Source organism: Lathyrus oleraceus, chromosome 2 (genome assembly GCF_024323335.1).
Source record: "Lathyrus oleraceus cultivar Zhongwan6 chromosome 2, CAAS_Psat_ZW6_1.0, whole genome shotgun sequence".
NCBI classification, from domain to species: Eukaryota; Viridiplantae; Streptophyta; class Magnoliopsida; order Fabales; family Fabaceae; genus Lathyrus; species Lathyrus oleraceus.
Genome location: NC_066580.1, coordinates 392,241,053 through 392,259,807, shown reverse-complemented (window position 1 = coordinate 392,259,807; position 18,755 = coordinate 392,241,053). Strand labels below are relative to the sequence as shown.

At 33.2% G+C, this 18,755-nt stretch overlaps 1 protein-coding gene across 1 annotated transcript; it reads left to right on the top strand.

The window, feature by feature from the left end:
• Positions 1 to 9,246: 9,246 nt before the first annotated feature.
• On the top strand, positions 9,247 to 9,729 carry LOC127123403 (8-hydroxygeraniol oxidoreductase-like). Its single transcript, XM_051053625.1, has 2 exons — positions 9,247 to 9,447; positions 9,578 to 9,729. Exons 1-2 carry the CDS (start codon positions 9,247 to 9,249, stop codon positions 9,686 to 9,688), a joined length of 312 nt encoding a protein of 103 aa, XP_050909582.1. The 3' UTR covers positions 9,689 to 9,729.
• Positions 9,730 to 18,755: the final 9,026 nt, after the last annotated feature.

The window sequence follows — 18,755 nt, the reverse complement described above, 5'->3', positions numbered from 1 at the left end:
CAATGCTGAGCAAGAATATGGCCATGAAATCGTGAAATTCTACGTGATGAGTTCAAATCGAAGAAGAATATATCAATAATCCTAGAGTTTCAAAGATAAATTAAATGGCGTGTATGAGGAATAAAGCCCCAAGACCTTAGGGATTTGATTCCTATGGTCAATGCCTACGTCACGGTAACAAACAATTGGAGAAAATATGAAGATTGGGGATTACCTCGTCGGAGAAGATGACCGAAAAACGCACTTCAGGTATGTTCTTATCTTCATCTTTATCTCCTCTACTTAGAAACCGTCTTCTCTTCCTTCTTCTTTCTGAGCTCTTGAATTTGCAAGTGAGATGAGTAGATTCTCGAGAGTGAAGTTATAAGCTGCTTCAGTGAGGTTCTAGTGAAGATGAATGCAAGGCTGAGGGTGAGTGTTTAGAGGAGAAAGAGATAAATGAGATGAAAGGTTTGAAGGGATTTGTGAGGATGATGGATTTCTGATTTTAGAGTGAGATTGAATGGTTCATTTCTGAATTTTAATGGAATGATTGTTGCTATCCCCCGATTGAATGATGATGGATAACATTTATAGTTGTTCAGGGTCTAGGGATTGGAGAAATTAGTTAGGGAAATTAGTTGCTGAAATTTCCTGAATTCGAGGCAAAATGGTTAAATTTCTGTTATGAGATATTGTTGAATCCCATGCAGTTACAGCTAGCACTTAGGTTAGTTAGGTTTCAGTTAGACGATGGTTATGCTGAGGTGGCAACTAGTCAGTAATAGGTTCAGTTTATTTGGTTCAGTTTGTAAGGGCAAACTGTCATACAACATACGATCATAGGTTTCGATGATGATAAATTACCACCATGGATGAATTGGCATTGTCGATTCCACCTCTACAAAACAAATGCAACATATCACCTATCATATCCTTTTCTATACTCATCTAAACTGTTATATTTCATACAACATATGTGGATAAAATGTGGTCATGACAAAATGCATGAAAACCACAAAAATATGAATTTTTGCAGATTTGCAGGGTTTGAGTCGACCGCAGGGGTCAGCGCATGAACCACGGGTCAGCGTACGCCGACCTATGGTCGACGCATACTGTTGTGTTTTTCTGTCTGTCCAAAACTACAGGCTATGCGTCGACGCATAAACCTGCTATGGTCGACCGTTCGTGCGCAAATTCAGTTTTTAAGTATTTCCCACTCTGTTTGAAAAGCTGTTAAATGGGTTGGTTGGTTTGTTACTATAAATAGAAGTTTAGTTACTTGTATCAACTAACATTTTGATATTTTGATTCAAGTGGTCAAAGAACAAGAAAAAGTGAAATAGGTGTCCAAGATTCTTCATCTTCATCTTCAACATCTCACAACACATCAATTACACACAACCATTTTTGAAGTGCTTTGTGATTGGTTAAAGGTGATAACGTTCGAAGCCGTGATTGGGGAATCCGGTTCGGGTTGAAGCTTGCGACAAGTTTTTTCTTGAATAAAACCTTTAGGGTTTTGTCCTCCAAGACTGGTTTGATTTTGGGGGTTTTTGGACGAATTCTTCATCAATTTTCAGCTGAGCGAAGGTGATTGAGAAGAGGAAGTCTTCATCAATCTAGTAGCGGATTCAGTGATATTGAAGGGAAGATTTCGGGTTCGATTTGTTGTAGTTGAGATCAGCCGGGCCGAGGGTTTGAAGAACTGAGGGTTATTCAACAAAGGGGTTGGAATCAGAGGTCTATCAACAACAATCGAAGGACTTGATTCACCTTGAATCAAGGAACAAGGAGTGGAAGCAACATTCAACGTCTTGAGAATTCTGTTGTATATTTGCTTTGCAATCCTTGTATATACGGTTAAACTCAACATGTGATATCTATTAAAGCAATCTCAATTCTAGTTTTAGAATTGAGGGCAGACGTACCCCGAAGCGAGGACGACGGGGGAACTGCCTCATCAAATCTTTGCCTTCTCTATTTTTCAGCATATTTGTTCTTAGCTTAAAAATAAGTGATTTTTGTATAAGCACTTTTATCAAACCTTGATATTAATTGAGTAAGAAGTTAAAACTCTATTTTTGAATCCAAAGTACAATAAAATATTGTACTAGACTAATTGAAATCACTTACTCAACATAAATATCACTTGGAGTGTTTTTGCACACCAAGTGTTTGATAATTTGCCTAAACCAAAATTATCTTAGTTGTGTATCTAGTTTGGTTTTCTCTTTGAATCATTGGAACTAGGAATCCTAGTAAGTGAAACAAATCATTGATAGTGTGACTAGTGTAGTGATTCTTATTCTACATTATCACTAATCCATAGGCTTGACGCATATCCGGTTTTCCAATAACAGTTCGTTTTAGACTATATTTTCCTCGGCCGCTTCCGCACTTAAAAAAATTTTTCAAAACCAATTTTTAATTGGTAGCGCCGACTCAATTTTTAATTGGGATCTATTCAACCCCCCCCCCTTCTAGATCCGTGCCATAGTCTAACACAATTGGCTTGTGAATTGCTGAACTTTGTTGTGAATTTCTTTGATCGTGCTTTGGTCCATATTGCAATGTAGGAATTGGTGTTGGATGATTTTCCAACTGGTTTTTTATATTGCAATGGTATCTGTTTCAGGTTTATTGCTGCAAGTTTATTGCAGGTTCCTCATGTTGCAGGTAAGGCATGGATGCTTGAAGGTTATTGTGTGCAGGTATGTGGTCTGCAAGGCTTGTGTGGCTTGGCAGGTTGGCCAATTGGTCTGCATCAAGTATTGATCAATTGTGGTTTTATGCAGGTCCAGTTGTATTGCAAGGTAAGGCATATGGTTTGTCCTAATGTTGCAAGTTTTGGATAATTATGGTTTTGTATTCATGACTGCAATGGTCTGCAGGCAAGATGTTTGTTGCTTGGACTGGTGCAAGGCTTGAAGGTACATGAAATTGCTTGGTCTGCTTCAGTTCTGATGGCTTGTAGGCAAGATGCTTGATGAAAGTTCAGGCCTTGGCCCATTTGAGGTATGATTCTTATTCTTATTGGTTGTGTAAATTGATCATGGCAATATGGTTTGATTAAGTTACATTGGATTGTGGCACTTATTTTTCAATTTGATTCTGCTGTGTTGATTTTGCTTTTGAACTGCAATGTGCTGGCTCTGTTTGATGGTTATGTGCTACTAAATAATGGTTATATGATGAAGAATTTTTGTTGTGTAGACATTAATATGAATGAATGATAAGGCTGGTTTCATGTGTTAATTTCCTGTATGAATTTCTATTTCAGTTGTGAATGCAACATTTAGCATGATTAGTGATTGATGATGGAATATGCTATGTTTTGTTAGGCACGAGTCTACTGCAGGTTGCATGCTTCGTATTGGTTACAGACTGGTTTGTTGTGCTTGCATTCCATTATGAATGACTATGTGGAAGGTTTGTAATTGGTGTTTTACTGCATTGTGTTGATATTGTCTGCTGAACTGTTTTATATTTGCATTGCAGGATGTGTTGGTTATGGCATTACATTTGGTTGCTTGTAAATTGATGATGCATTGTGACATGGTATGCTAGGTTATGTTTGGAAGCCATGGTTTGTTTTGGCTTGTAGTGGTAAGCCCTTGATCATGTTAGGATATGCCATAGTATTATTTGGTCATGGATGGCTTGACATAATGATAATGGTACATGATATTGTGCTTGGTTTTTTGTAGGATCAACATGGCATGATGGACATGGCTTGGCTAAGGCTTGGAGAAAAAGGATGAAAGCAAGTGATCATGGAACTTGATGATGAAAAATGGGCAAGTGGGATTTGGTTAGACTCTAGGATAGTCAAGGGGGTCAATTGACTTTGGTCAACTGGTTGACCAAAAAGTCAACTATTGACCAAAAGTCAATGGTTGTAGAAATCTTTGTAATCTTTTCACATGTATGGATATTTGGATATGATATGTATAAATGTAATTAATATTTGGTTTATGAAATGAAATGGAATTGAATATTGAAATGAATGGAATGAAAATCAATGAATTGTATTGAAAATAGACTTGAATGACCAATCCACTATGACACAGATAATCAAACCCAAATCTCTTGAAATCAACAAACCTGAATGGATGATGAAGTGAATTATGAATGAAAATACTTAGATGGATCACCTTAAGCCTTAACATCGACCAATGGGAAATGAGACTTATATGAACCAGTGGACACACCATGAATAAACTATGGACTAGAAATGACCATGAATGGAACAAATGGATCTTATGATGCCATAGAAATGGACTTGACCTAATGAACATAAACAAGCAAAAAATGAACATGTAAGGCCATGAAGTGAATGCTAAACAAAAACCAAGAAACCTCCATAATGGGCCATGAACAAGTGGGTATTGAATGAATCTTGACCAAGTAAGTGAAGCAAGCACAATGGATGATGAAGAATCAGATGAAATTAGGGTTAGGTGCACACCAAGTTAATGGTAGCCATTATTAGGATTTATGAGGCCATGATCAAGTGGTAACCCCAAGCTAGGGTTTTGCTTCACCAAGAAGTCATAGTTGAATCTTCAATGTCAATCACATACACAAGCATCAAGAGATACCACCAATTAGGATTTGGTTGACTGAGCAACCTCAAACTGCTAGGAAACCCTAGTCTCCACTAGGTACAAAAATAAAGCTTTGAATCCAAGATACCTGTTGCCTTGTATTGAGCAACGCCTATGTAAATGAAATGAGTGACCATGAGGACATGCACATGATTAGGGTTAGTGACCTAGATGAACATTATGAAGGGTAGGGTGAATTTTGGGGTATGACAACTCTGTCCTTTATATTCCTGGTTTCCCTTTTAATCTAATATATGTTAACAAACTCACTCATAATCTTGATTGTTTAGTCTTTTTTAATTATAAATCTGTTTTTGTTCATGATCGATGTACATGATGGAAGATTGAATCAAAAGTGAGTACGGAGGATTATATCATCTATCTCCCCTAGTGGCATGTGCTTCTATTGCTTCTCAAAACCTTACACATCAACATTTGGCTCACCCTAGCCTTAATAAAATGCGTCTTTTAGTTCTTGGTTTGTCTAAGCTTTCGTCATTTGAGAGTCAGTCGTGTCAATTAGGAAAACATACTCGTCACACCTATTGTCAACGAGTAAACAAAAGTGTTGCATCACCTTTTGCTTTAGTTCATTCTGATATTTGGGATACTAGTCGTGTCAAGTCAACTTTAAGATATTATTACTTTGTAACTTTCATAGATGATTTTTCACGAAGTACTTGGTTATTTCTAATGAAAAATCATTCATATGTTTTCCATAAATTCTAAGACTTTTATGCCAAAAATAAAAATCAATTTGACACTTTTATTAAAATTTTATGCACCGATAATGCTCGTGAATATCTGTCATCCTAGTTTCAATATTTTTTAACATTACGTGGAATTATTTATCAATCATCATGTGCTTACACACCACAACAAAACGATGTCGTTGAACGACACAATCGTCATTTAGTTGAAACTGCACAAACTCTTTTACTTCATAACAATGTTCCATCTCGCTTTTGGGATGATGCTCTTCTCAAAGCTTGTCACCTTATCAAATGAATGCCTTTATCTGTCCTTCAAGACCAGATTCTATACTCTATCTTGAACCTGCAATATGATATATACCCACTTCCTCTCTATGATCCCCACACCTATTGCAGCCTCTATGTAACACCCTAGAATTTGATTAATCTATTTAATCAAATTATTCATATTTTTATTTAATTAATTGGTATATGGTATGCTTCTAATTAAATATATTGATTTGTATGTGTCTGTGGTAGGGTGTAGGGAGAGCATTGGTGAGGTGGTAGAAGGATTAGAAGGGTTAGAATAATTAAAATAATTATAAATAATCAGAATTATAATTTTTTTAATTAATTAATTAAAATAAATGAGAAATGAGGTTTTTGGATGGAAAATAAGAAATAAGGGAAATGGTGATCAGTTTTAAAAGAGTTGAGCCTAAGTTTAATTAACCAAAGATTAAATTAGGTTTAAGGATAAATAGAAAAGTTAGTTGAGCCTTTGAGGAATAATACGTGAAATATAGCTTTTGGGAGAAAGAAGGCTAGGGATTGAAGAGGGAAGAACAATCATCACCAATTGGCAAGGAACCTAAGGTAGGGGGGGGGGGGGGGAGAAAGAGCTTCCATATGAGTGTATTACATGGAAGGGTAGAGAAGATAGACTCTTACTCTCTTTAAAAATTGTGTGAATTGCTTATGAGTTATTATGGATTTATGTGGTTCAGGAAATTGATGAATTAAGGTGTAATTATCCAATTTTCGTGATTGAATTGTATGTGTAATATTTTGTTTCAGCATATATGAGTTTATGCCATTGTTGGAGTTGTTGAAGGTATGAACATCAACATGATTTTGGTGAAATTAGTGAATCAATCGTATAATTATGTGATTTATCATGTTGTTATGATGTTATAACCTGTGATAAAATTTTATGGGCATATATGGGATATTGGGGGTCGAAAATTAGAGTTCAAGAGGAATTCCATGACAAAATTCATATTTATACCTTCTGGTGCAGGGTGATAGGCGTCACCCAAATTATGGGTTACTCGTCATACACCTTTAGATGCTGACGGACGTCAGCACTCTAACAGGGAGACCATCATGGTCTCCATGCTTGGTTTTCCAAGTCGATCATCACTATAGTGACAATCTAGGAGATAAAATCAGGTGACGGGCATCACCAGGATGACGTGTTACCTGTCATGCTGCCAGAAAGGGCGTTCTCATTCCTGTTTCGTGGTCTGAACTGTCGGTTCGAATTTTTGAGGTGTTTCTGTTGTTCGGGTGTTGTATGGCCACTTTTTCGCCGTATTGGTGTCATTAATTAATCAATTATCATGAATTTAATTAACTGTTGTGGAATGATTGTTATTATTGGTAATTGCCTTACTTTCCTGATGTTGTTTATATATAGTAATGGTATGAGATGAGTACGATGCTGTTTTGTGTTGTTACATGATGGGAATATGATTAACATTGTTGTGACATACATGATTATATGGTGATTAACTATGTATTGTTGGTGTAAATTTATTGTTATTATTGGTGGATAGTAATTCAGAAGGGGGATTACTATCGTATGTCAATGCATGTTGTTTATGGTCAAAAGGGGGCCATAAACTTTATTATTGTTGTTGCATTGATTTGTATGGACATGCATCACTATGTCGTGTCATTGAAAGAGGCATGTTCTCTAGTTCAGAAAGGAATGCTAGTGGCTTGTACCAAGCTCAGAAGGAGGGGGGATTGAAGCTCAGAAGGGGGAGCTCGTGGTTCAGAAGGGGGGACCCGGTTCCAGAGAGAACCAAATGTTGAGTTGGTAACACATGCATAAATGTCACGTTGTGTCGAGAGTCGCATTACACATATATTTATGTGCTATTATGAATGGGTGTGAGATTATGGTGATGTTGATTGTGTATTGAATGTATGATATGTTGTGTATTTCTCAACTTTCACATTTTTACACCGTTCATAATGAAGTTGTTTCTCACCCTTTTGCTGAATTTTTTCCATCATGGACATCTTGCAAATACTCAGGAGTAAATTTTTTTTATGTGTGTGGAAGGTGGCTTGTTGGAGCTATTATTCGTTTTAGTTTTCATTTTATCTCTATTTAGTGGTTTTAGTGCTTTGATGTTGTAACATCGAGAACGAGGTGTTTGTTATGTTTTTGAATTAATACCGAACTATGTTGTTTTGAGTTAGTACTTTAGTTGAGAAGTTTAAATTGAAATTGATATAATATGATTTCCGTTGCATGTTGATGATTATGTGATAGTTATTGTTATGGGTTGTCGTTGGTGAGACCTTAAATAGTCGATTAAATTTTTTTTTATAGAAGTTTCGGGGTTTAGGGTGTTACACTATACATCTCCATTGCAAGTCTACTAGTGATAGACACATCGTTCATCAGAGGTAAGAGATGATGTTGATCCATCAACACTATCTCCTGCTCCAACTGCTCATACAGTTACATCACCTGAACTTGACCTTCCAATAGCATTGCAAAAGGTATTCAGTGTCATCATCCTAATCCTAAATATGCCTGTGTTTTAAATTATGATCGTCTCTCTACTTCCTATGTTTCTTTTATTTCTCACTCTCTTATACCTCAAAGTGTATTTTTAAGTAGAAATCGAGTATCATATGCACGCAATTGCAGAGATTAATTCCTTCAGATGAGTAGGACCAAAATGGGTGGCAAAACTTTCCCTCAAGAGAATTTAACATTGTCGCGTTTCCAGAGCTGAGTTTGAATCCAGTACCTTTGATTAAGCCAAAAGAAATCCCTTATCATCTCGTCCAAGTACTTTCGGATTACTATAGAGTTTAGGAAATTTAAAGTTGCAATTATATATTAACTTTAAAATAAAACTAGCATCCAAAATAAAAATTATTATATAGAAAATTAATAGTAGGAAATTATGTGAAAAATAACATTAGTAATTTTAATAAAAATTATTATCTAAATTACTTAAGAATAAAATTAGCAGAAAAATAAGCTACACCTAAATCAAAATTTGCTTTTATATATTTTGTAGATAATAAAATACCAAATTAAAAATTTAAATTAAATTTTGAATTAATTTATTGCTTAGAACTATTGGTCTATTAATGTTAAACAAAAAAAAGTTATTATAATTGTTTCTAGAAAACTTTTGTTTTTATCATTATAAAAGAAAAACAATAAAATAAAAAAAACCGGCCAACACTATTGTTCGAAGTAACGGTTTCAACGGTATTCAATTAAAGACGCTTTCTCCTACGCACCACCAATCCAAAACTAGATGCCAATAATAAAAACAAACAGTTTAAAGATACAAAAAAATATCATACTCAAAAAAATATCATACTCAAACCACAAACAATGTTTCTCAAATCATGTTTAATTAGTCTAAAAGATATTTTAAGAAAATATTTAAGAGGTGTTTGTGTTCACTGAATCTTTTGTTTTTACTAATTGCAGTATCGACTGAATTTAATATTTGACTGTTGACTATACTTATTTTATTATTTTAATAATATAATTACCTGCTATTTAATTTAATTTCTGCAAATCAGCAACAATTACAACATCACCTAATATTTGTGTATTTCATCTTCAATATGTCAAACACAACAGAAGTTATTACATGCAAAGGTATCAATCACCATAATTTTTATTTAACCTAATGTATTTTGATTACATCCTTTCACTCTCACACACATGTGTATATATATGTAAAACAATAGCTATTGGTTTAGGAGTTGAAAATATTGTTCCACTTGATCTTATTGTCATTATATTTGGTAGAACATTGAAAGGTTCTGTTTTTGGAGGACTAAAAACCATTTCAGATCTTTGCATCATAGCAGACAAATGTCAGAAAGAGGTAATTTCTTAGAACAAAATATTAAACTTTGTTATTTGCTTGCATGCACGTTTTTCTTTTAATTTAATGTTAACATGAATCTACATTAAAATTTGTTTAATGATTGTGTTTCGTACTTTGTATTTTGTAGGAACTTCCTCTTCATGAGTTGCTCACCCATGAGGTGCCACTGTCGGATATAAACAAAGCATTTGAGCTATTGAAGCAACCTGATTGTGTGAAAGTTGTCGTCAAGATGTGATATGTTTCAGATCTGGTTTTTAGTAAGGCAATATCTTCAACAAAGGCAAAGATGTCTCTCATGAAATTTCAATCAACTATAAAGGAGATATTAAGAATCATGATTTGTGCTGTTTGAAATTAGGAATAAAAATGTTTTTGCTTCTTCTTGTTCAATTTTAAAGTAAGTTCAGATATATTGACTAATAACTAGTAATTTTGATTTCTTTGTCAAACTACTGTGTTATTTATTCTTATGTATAAACAAATTTCTCATGTGTTATATTATTAGTTGACCATGAGCATGAGCAGTGAGATGAGGCAACATAAGTAATAATTATTGTGCATGAACAATGTCAACATTGCTCCGTTTAATAAAAAAAAGTTGCTATTAACCATGTCAGAATAATTGAATTGTAGTCTCAATGCATACCAAAAAAATTGCCTCTTTTATAGAACTAAAAATTATAGATTGTTTTACAATCTTTCACAATATTGCTCATGCAGCTAGAAGAAAAACATACTCAAATATGAATTTTTATGAGTTCACACATATTCTACAAAGTATAAATCCGAGAAGACAACTAGTTCAAGGTGATATGGCCTTCTATATGTGATAATGTATTTTTTAGTGCTATGTAAGTACTTAAGAATTTTCTTTGTAGTTTTTCAATGATCCTTTCCACTTTGATATCGACCCAACATATCAATGACAAAAGCGATATCTGGTCGGGTACATGTTTGACCTACATCACGCTCTCAACACTAATGCATATGGAATAAACTACATTTCTTTCCGTTCCAATTCATTTTTAAGACATTGCATTTTACTAAACTATCTTTGTGGAATATTTGTCCGTTATGATTCTCGTTAATATTTTATTTACGAAGATTTTATGGGACAAACCCAATAGTCTTTGTAATCAATTACAAAATATTTTTATTCATGTCACATAAAATGCCTAATCCATATATTTCAATTCAAACTTATTAGAGCTTTTCAATGTTCCTTTCCACTTTGATATCGATCCAACATATCAATGACAAAAGCGATATCTGATCGGATACATGTTTGACATACATCAAGCTCTCAACACTAATGCATATGGAATAAACTACATTTCTTTCCGTTTCAATTCATTTTTAAGACATTACATTTGACTAAACTATCTTTGTGGAACATTTGTCCGTTATGATTCTCGTTAATATTTTATTTACGTAGATTTTATGGGACAAACCCAATAGTCTTTGTAATCAATTACAAAATATTTTTATTCATGTCACATAAAATGCCTAATCCATATATTTCAATTCAAACTTATTAGAGATAAACTTATAAGAACAAAATGCCATCAACACATAAGACTAACATTATGAATTTTCTTCCACTTATCTTCATATAGATACACTACCTTCATATAAATACACTTATCTACGGTGTTCTCTACAAAACCATATAACAAAACAGTAATTTTATATTTAAATTACTATTTATTGACTTCTTTAATTCACTACAAAAAAACTGTCTGTAGCCACGTGATATTCACGTCACAATGTAAAAAATCACTTCACAACACGTTTTACGCGACGTGAACTTTCACGCGGCATGAGCATGTGTGGCAACTCTATTGTGTCATGAAAATCACATCGCAACTTTGCCACGTGAAAATCATGTCGCAACAGTTTGTCACGTGATATTCATGACACAACATTGTGCTCAGATTTTCTCACTTTATCTGTTATAATTCAGTAGTAGCAATGATGGCAGAAAAGACTACAATGAGTTGCGACGTAATTTTCACGTGGCAAATATGTGAAGTTAAAACCACGTTACAAAATAGTTTTTTTTTAAAATAAAAAACTATAATTATTGTTTTATGTTTTAATATATACTAAAAATAATAATAAAATTGTTATGTTTAAAAAATAAAATTTTGTTAAAAAATATTACGAAAAATAATATACTATGAAAAATAATATTATGAAAAATAATATATTATAAAAAATAATATTTTATTTTAAAAAATAATAATATATAACAACAACCAACAACCCAATATGTATATATATATTTAAATCTGAAATAAATAAATAAAATTAATTGCTTGAATACCTCAATGAAGATAAAAAAAAAGCTTGAATCTTGAAGCTTGAAATTTGAATCTTGAAGAAAAAAATTTAACAATGTTAGTTATAAAATAAAAAAATCAACACAATATTTAACAAATAAAAAACGAAAAATGAAAATGAAAAATCTGGGCTGTGATATACCTTTTAATTTGAAGATGAAAATTGAAAGTTGGAATTTGAGAAAGAAAAGGAAAATGTTGGAGGAGGAAAAATGTTGGAAGAGGAAAAATGGTGGAGGAGAAAAAATTGAAAGAAGAAATTTGAGAAAGAAAATCTGGGCTGCGTGAGATAGAGAAAATCTAGAAATATATAGAGCAATCAGCGACGTGATTTTTACTTCACAACTTTGTCACGTGATTTCCACTTTACAACTTTCCCTCCTAAACAGTTTTTTTTTGAATTTAACGTTGCGAAGTGATTTTCACGTGACAACTTAAATTTTAAAATTTTCAAATTTTCCCCCTTCTACCAACCTGTGTACGCCTAACTTTTTTATTTCACGTGGCAACGTTGTGAAGTGAAAATCATGTCGCTGATTGCTCTATATATTTCTAGATTTTCTCTCTCTCATACAACCCAGATTCAACTTCTTTCTCAAATTTTCTCCACAACTTTGCCACATGATTTTCACTTCATAACTTTGCCACGTGATTTTCACTTCACAACTTTCCCTCCTAAACATTTTTTTTGAATTTAACGTTACAAAGTGATTTTCACGTCACAACTTAAGTTTTGAAAATTTCAAATTTTCTTCCATCTGCCAACATGTGCACGTCTAATTTTTTTATTTTTTTATTTTACTTTTCAAGTTGCGACGTGATTACCACGTCACAACATTTTTTTTAATTTTTTTTTAGCCTTTCCCATGTGCAAGCCCGACTCTCAATTTTTTAACAATAAAAACATGTAGCGACGTGATTATCACATTGCAACTCCCTTTTTTGCCACGTGACTTTCACGTCACTATATCACGTGGCTGGAGAGAAGTTTTCTTGTAGTGATTTACACGTTAACCTTTCTTTTCCTGTAGTAACAAATCCTTCAAGTTGAGCCATATGCACTTCTTCCTCTAAGTCACCATTGAAATAAATGGTCTTCACATTCATTTGGTGAAGCTCTAAGTCATAATGAGCCACCAAAAACAAAAAAAAATCTCAAATAGTCCTTTTTGAAACAAGAGAAAATGTTTATTTGTAGTCAACGTCATCCTTTTAAGTGAAACCTTTGGCAACAACTCTAATGTTATATCTTTTTCAATATTGCCTTTTGAGTCTCGTTTGGTCTTAAATACCCATTTAAAATCTAATTTTTTTGAACTTTTAGAAAATTCAACTAGATATAATGCATTATTGTCATCCATTTATTTTAACTCTTATTTCATAGCATTGATCCATTTTTCAAAAATGGAACTTTTTGTTGCTTATGTGTACGTGATTGGATATTCATTAATGTTTGAGTCACATTCATGCACAAGTAAATAAATAATATAATCTTTCAAAATAACTAATATTTTTTTCCTTATTGTCCTTTCTTGTATTTTTCTATCATTTGTTCTTGCTCATTTGTGACTTACACATTGTCAACTATTTCATCAACTATGTATTCATTTTGTGGGTTTTGAATATTGATTTGTTTCCTATAAGTTTTGTATAATGCTAACACAACTAGAGGGACAATAAGTTGAGAAAATTCTTTAGAGAAAAAAGATTATCCGCACGTCTCTATAATATTCATTTTACGTGATTTCTCAGAACCACTAAACTAATCATTCTCAATAAACCGATCATTACCAGACTCAATTATTCTCGTACTATGATTAGGATATTAAGATCTATATCATTTTGATTTTCCAAGATACCCAATAAAAACCCACTAAAGATTCTTGCATCAAGCTTCTTTCCATGTGGATTATACGCCTATACTTTTACTTAGCACTCTATTGCGAGCACAAAAATAAGTTTTATAATTATCGTATTCATAGAGACTAGTAGTGTTCAAAGACCGTTCACATCTCTTCCCTTTCCTCTATAAATATTTCGTATATATCTGTCATACCCTAATTTTTAATCCTAAGATCCTACATACCATTGACATCCTTGCACACAAACAAGGTCACCTCTTGGTCCCCCTCCCTCTCCTCTTTGAGTTTTGCTTTTGCGGGGATCATCAAGTACCTCTTTGTTGATGTTTTTACTTTTGTTTTTATATGTTCATTGTTTATCTAACCATTAATCAAAATAGCAAAATATGTTTTCTTTAAGTTTATTGTGCAATGTTGGGTTTGTCATCAAGAGCATCAAACATGATTCCTCGGTTAGGTTTTCTTTGATTCCTCAGCAAGGTGTGGCTAACTATTGATTCTCAAGGGAGATATCTTTTAATGCGTGATCTCAAAGGCTCTAAGGCGTCTTTCAATTTCATTTTGATCAAGAGTACATCAAAGTTTTGTTGCTTACTTCTCAAGGAAAGTCAAAGGTTCATGTGTTTATTTCCATGCCTTCTTCAACAAGTAACTTCAAACTTTGAGCAAACTAATAAAGAGATATTCAAGGACACCTTATATTGAGTTTATATGATCATCCATGTGGTTTGAAGTGCAAGGAAAGTTCAAGTATACAAGCTTGTTCCAAGAGGTTTGACTAAAAAGTCAATATTTGAAGTCAAAGTTCAAAGGATCACAATTCCTTCAATTATCAACATTTTTGAATGCTTCTTTTTGCATATGACTCTTTTCCATATCCTCTATAACTCCTCTTTACATGACTTAGTGAAATTTGACCTATTTTCAAGTGACTTTTTCTCAACTTTCAAGATTCATAACTTCATCAACTTTCAATATTTGAGGCTGATTCTTTTTGCACAATGCCATTTGTGATTCCCTCTACAAGTTTGCTTCAATATCAAGGCCAAATTATGTTTTGAAGACCATGAAACTCATTGAGACATTATATGTCATTTTCAGCGATTGAACACTTGATTTTTTCTAAGTTACATAACTAGTTTTTCATGCCAACTTCAACATGCCATAACTTTGTGCTCAAACATACAAATGCAACCTTTCTTGAAACATTATAATCATTGTTATGATGTCAACACATTTCAAAAAGAATATGATAAAAAAGCTTCCTTAGTAGGATGCCCCATTGGGTTGAACATGGTGACTTGGAACTGAAGAAATTACCATTGCCCGAAATATGAACTTCACTAATCTCAATTCTAAGCCAAATCAGCTTGTGTTTTGGATCTAAACATATTTAACCAAGTCTCCAGAAATTAATTGACCTTTGAAACGCATCATTTGGCTGAGTTTTGATGAGTTAAAAGTTAGACTTTTCTCACATTGGGGCCAAATTCGTTTTGCACGAATACATCATCATTTCACACGTATTTGGATCCAAACATTTCCCTATAAATAGAGGAAGCTACTGCATTCATTTTCAAGCTTTTGATAGCCAAGAAATCCCTACTACAACTTGAAATTTTCCAGAAAAACTCAACTATCATGTTTTGAATTCTAGCTTATTTCAACCTAATTTCTTGATTCCATTAGCATCTTCGACATCCTCTAAAGCTTTTGCAACAATTCCCAAGCTCTGAGACCTTCTGAAGTGCTCTAACCAAATTGAGCTTCATCAACTTCTAATCACCATTTGGATAAGGTAGGTCCCAACACCATTTAAACTCAAACAAGTTACCACAAGATAGTCCTTCACTCTCTGATGCTTTGCCCTAACTTATCTGGCGTTGATTGATCAAGTTCATCATTTTATTTTATTTTTCGTGGATTGCTTTCTTCTTAAACTTCTCTGAAATTCCTCGTGCTCAGTTTAGATAAATGAATTTGGAGCATGAGGTTGAATTCGGGATGAGAAGGTGATCACAATGGTGGTGGTCTCGTGTTCTGAATTTACCAAACGATGAAAACTCTGGTGAGAGTCCACTAGAGAAGATGACCGGAGTGTTTCAGGTCATCTGAGTTTGGCCAGACACGTTGGACAAATGAAATGTTTTCATTGGTTCATTTTGAATTGGATCTCGTATGCTGTTTGTGTTGCATTCCATCGTGTACCCTAACCTGAGGAGTGTTGGATATGCCATATCAATTAATGAGGCGTGATCCAACACTCCATGTTTTTTTTTAATTATTTTTATTTTATTATTTTTAATTGATTTTTCTTTTAAAATTCATAGTAATTTCATTTTTCATCCAAAATAATTTCTAAAATTCTCTTTATTTTTCTTCATCTGATTTTTATTTTTTCACATTTTATTTTCTTGATTTGCTATTTTTTTATGAATTTTCTATTTTCTCCTTTGTTTTAATTGGTCTAAAAATACCTTTCTACATTTTAAAATTCTAAATTTTTTATCATATGCTTCTTATTTTATTTCTAACCATCCATAATTTTTTTGGCCATTTATTTGGTGTTTTGAAGTACTTTATGAATTTTTCACTTTATTTCTATTTTAAAATTAATTTTAAAAATCTTATTGATGCATTTTATTTTATCTCTTTTCATTTTATATTTATTTGACCCTTGTGTACTTCTATTGGCCCGCGATCATGATGGTTTGAACCATAGCTCTTATCAAACTCAATGGATCTTAGGTGTTGATGGGGTGAAAACCCTAATCCACCAAAATGGATGATTGATTTTGATGATTACTTGGTCAAATCTTTGATCCAGTTTGGGTGTAATCTCTTTTGTCCTCTTCTTCTTCATCTATTTCTTTTCACCTTGATCAATTGGATGGCTTGTGCCCATCTTGTTCATGGTGTATGGATTGGTACTTGATGAACTTTCATCATTTCAAATCTATCTCTTAATTCATCATGAATCATTTAAGGTACTTTGGATTGATGCATAAGTTTGTTCTAAGTACTATGAAGTATGGATAGAAGTAATTAACCATCCTCTTAGCCTTTGTATTGATCATTCTTTTTTTTGTGGCATGACTTTAGGAGAGTGATTTACATATCATTTCTCTAGCATGTATTAACACTAATATTATCATTGACCGACCTCAGATAGTTGTAACTTCTACATAAGTCTAATTACGATTTCTTAACATATCATTAAATTTGTCCCGAAAGAAAATGCATTTTTATAAGTGAGATTGTAAGTCTCCTATTCCTCATGGTATTGTGTGAAAATATTGCTCCCTTTTCATTTGTGAGAGTTAATGGTATACTTGTTGATTTTATCCAAGTTGAAGCCCTTCTCATAATGATGTACAGGGTCATGTTTTCATGCTTGTGGGTGAATAGTTGAGTGTTCTCCAAAGAATAACCAAGCCATCTTTCATTTTTGATTACTAACATCATTTACTAACATTTTATTGTATTAACTTTTACTTCAATGTCATTTACTTTATGCTTGTTATTTTATGCCATTTACTTTATACTTTATGTCTAGCATCCACATCATTTTATTTGTGATTATTTTATTTTTTCTTTATCCATTTGGAATTTTCTTTCATATCCTTGTAAAGAAAACATTAATAAAGAAAAAACCCTAAAGATTTTGGTTCCCTTTATCCATGTACTTGAGGTTACTATCCTTAGCATTGTTATGGAGTTATGGACTTAGAGCTAGGACTTTTACCTTTGCTTTGGGAGATTGTGATTTGAAACCATGAGATTCATCTGATGCCTTTGACTTTGGACTTCTCTGTGAAGACTTGGCTTGGTTATTTTGGTTTCATCTAACACATGGATTATTATTTTATTATTTGGCTTGCTTGAGACTTAATCCAAAGGAGGGAATTCTTGCTTGACTTGTGTTATAAAGCTTGTTATCTCTTGGTTAGATATTTCCTCCCTAGATTTTACTTTATTCTCTAGGATAGTCTCTTCTTCTCCTCCCTCTCTTTAATTTTCAAATCTTCTCCCTCCTTTTCAAAAATCTTCTTGTTTTCTAACTTGCACCATTTTTTTAAACAAACCTTGACTTTTTGTCAAGTGATTTTTAAAACCTTTTTCCTAATAAATGCTAATCCATTTTAACCATATTCAGACCAATTTCAAAAGACTAAAAATGCATAATTCATTTCAATAATTTTTGTGTCCTTTGTGCACTTTTCCTTTTAAAACTTTTCTCAAAGTCTAGACATGAGTCATTTCCATAGTTGAGATATAATTCTCCTATCCCCATAGCATTGATGACAATTCTTTTTCACCTGTGAGAGCTAGTGGAATACTTGTTGGTCCCTATCCAAGTTGGAGCCCTTCTTATGATGATGCAAAGATCTCATACTTGTGGGTGACTAGTTGAGGGTTTTCCTTAAAATGACAAAATGTCTTTCCATTAAAAATAAATAAAAACAAATATCTTTGTTATTTTTACCATGAACTACGAGGTTTTGATCCTCCATTTCACTCTGTTGGTACGTAGGCATGAGACTTCATAAGTCTTGGCAAACACAAAAATTAAGAAAAAAACATTTCTTTCCCCATCTCTCCAATATTTTGTAAACAACACCATTTTTTTTTCAAACTAAAATATACATATTTTCAAAGAGGTTCCTGTAAGACCCCAATTTTGTCCCTAAGATCCCTCATGGCATCATATCATAACATTGCATTGCCTCAAGGATCATTAGACACCTTGCTTCCTTCCCTATGGGTGGGATCCCTTTGAGAGTGCTTCTTGATCACCAAGCATTTCTTGCATTTGTATGTCATTGCATTTCTTTTAATCACTAACCAAAAGGTACAAAAGTATGTCATTAACCTTGTTACTTGCAGCTGAAGCATTTGCAGGTCAGGCAATGAAAGGCATTCATTGAGCAATAGATGGTGGTTATTCTTGAGATTTGGACCCCATGATCATTATCAAGAGTTCATATGAGCTATGATGTCATTTTGAAGCAAAATCCCAAGTGGTAGAGGCTTAAATTTCATCAGGACATTTCCAGGTCATCTGAAGACCCAGAAAGTCAACTGCAAAGTCAACTGT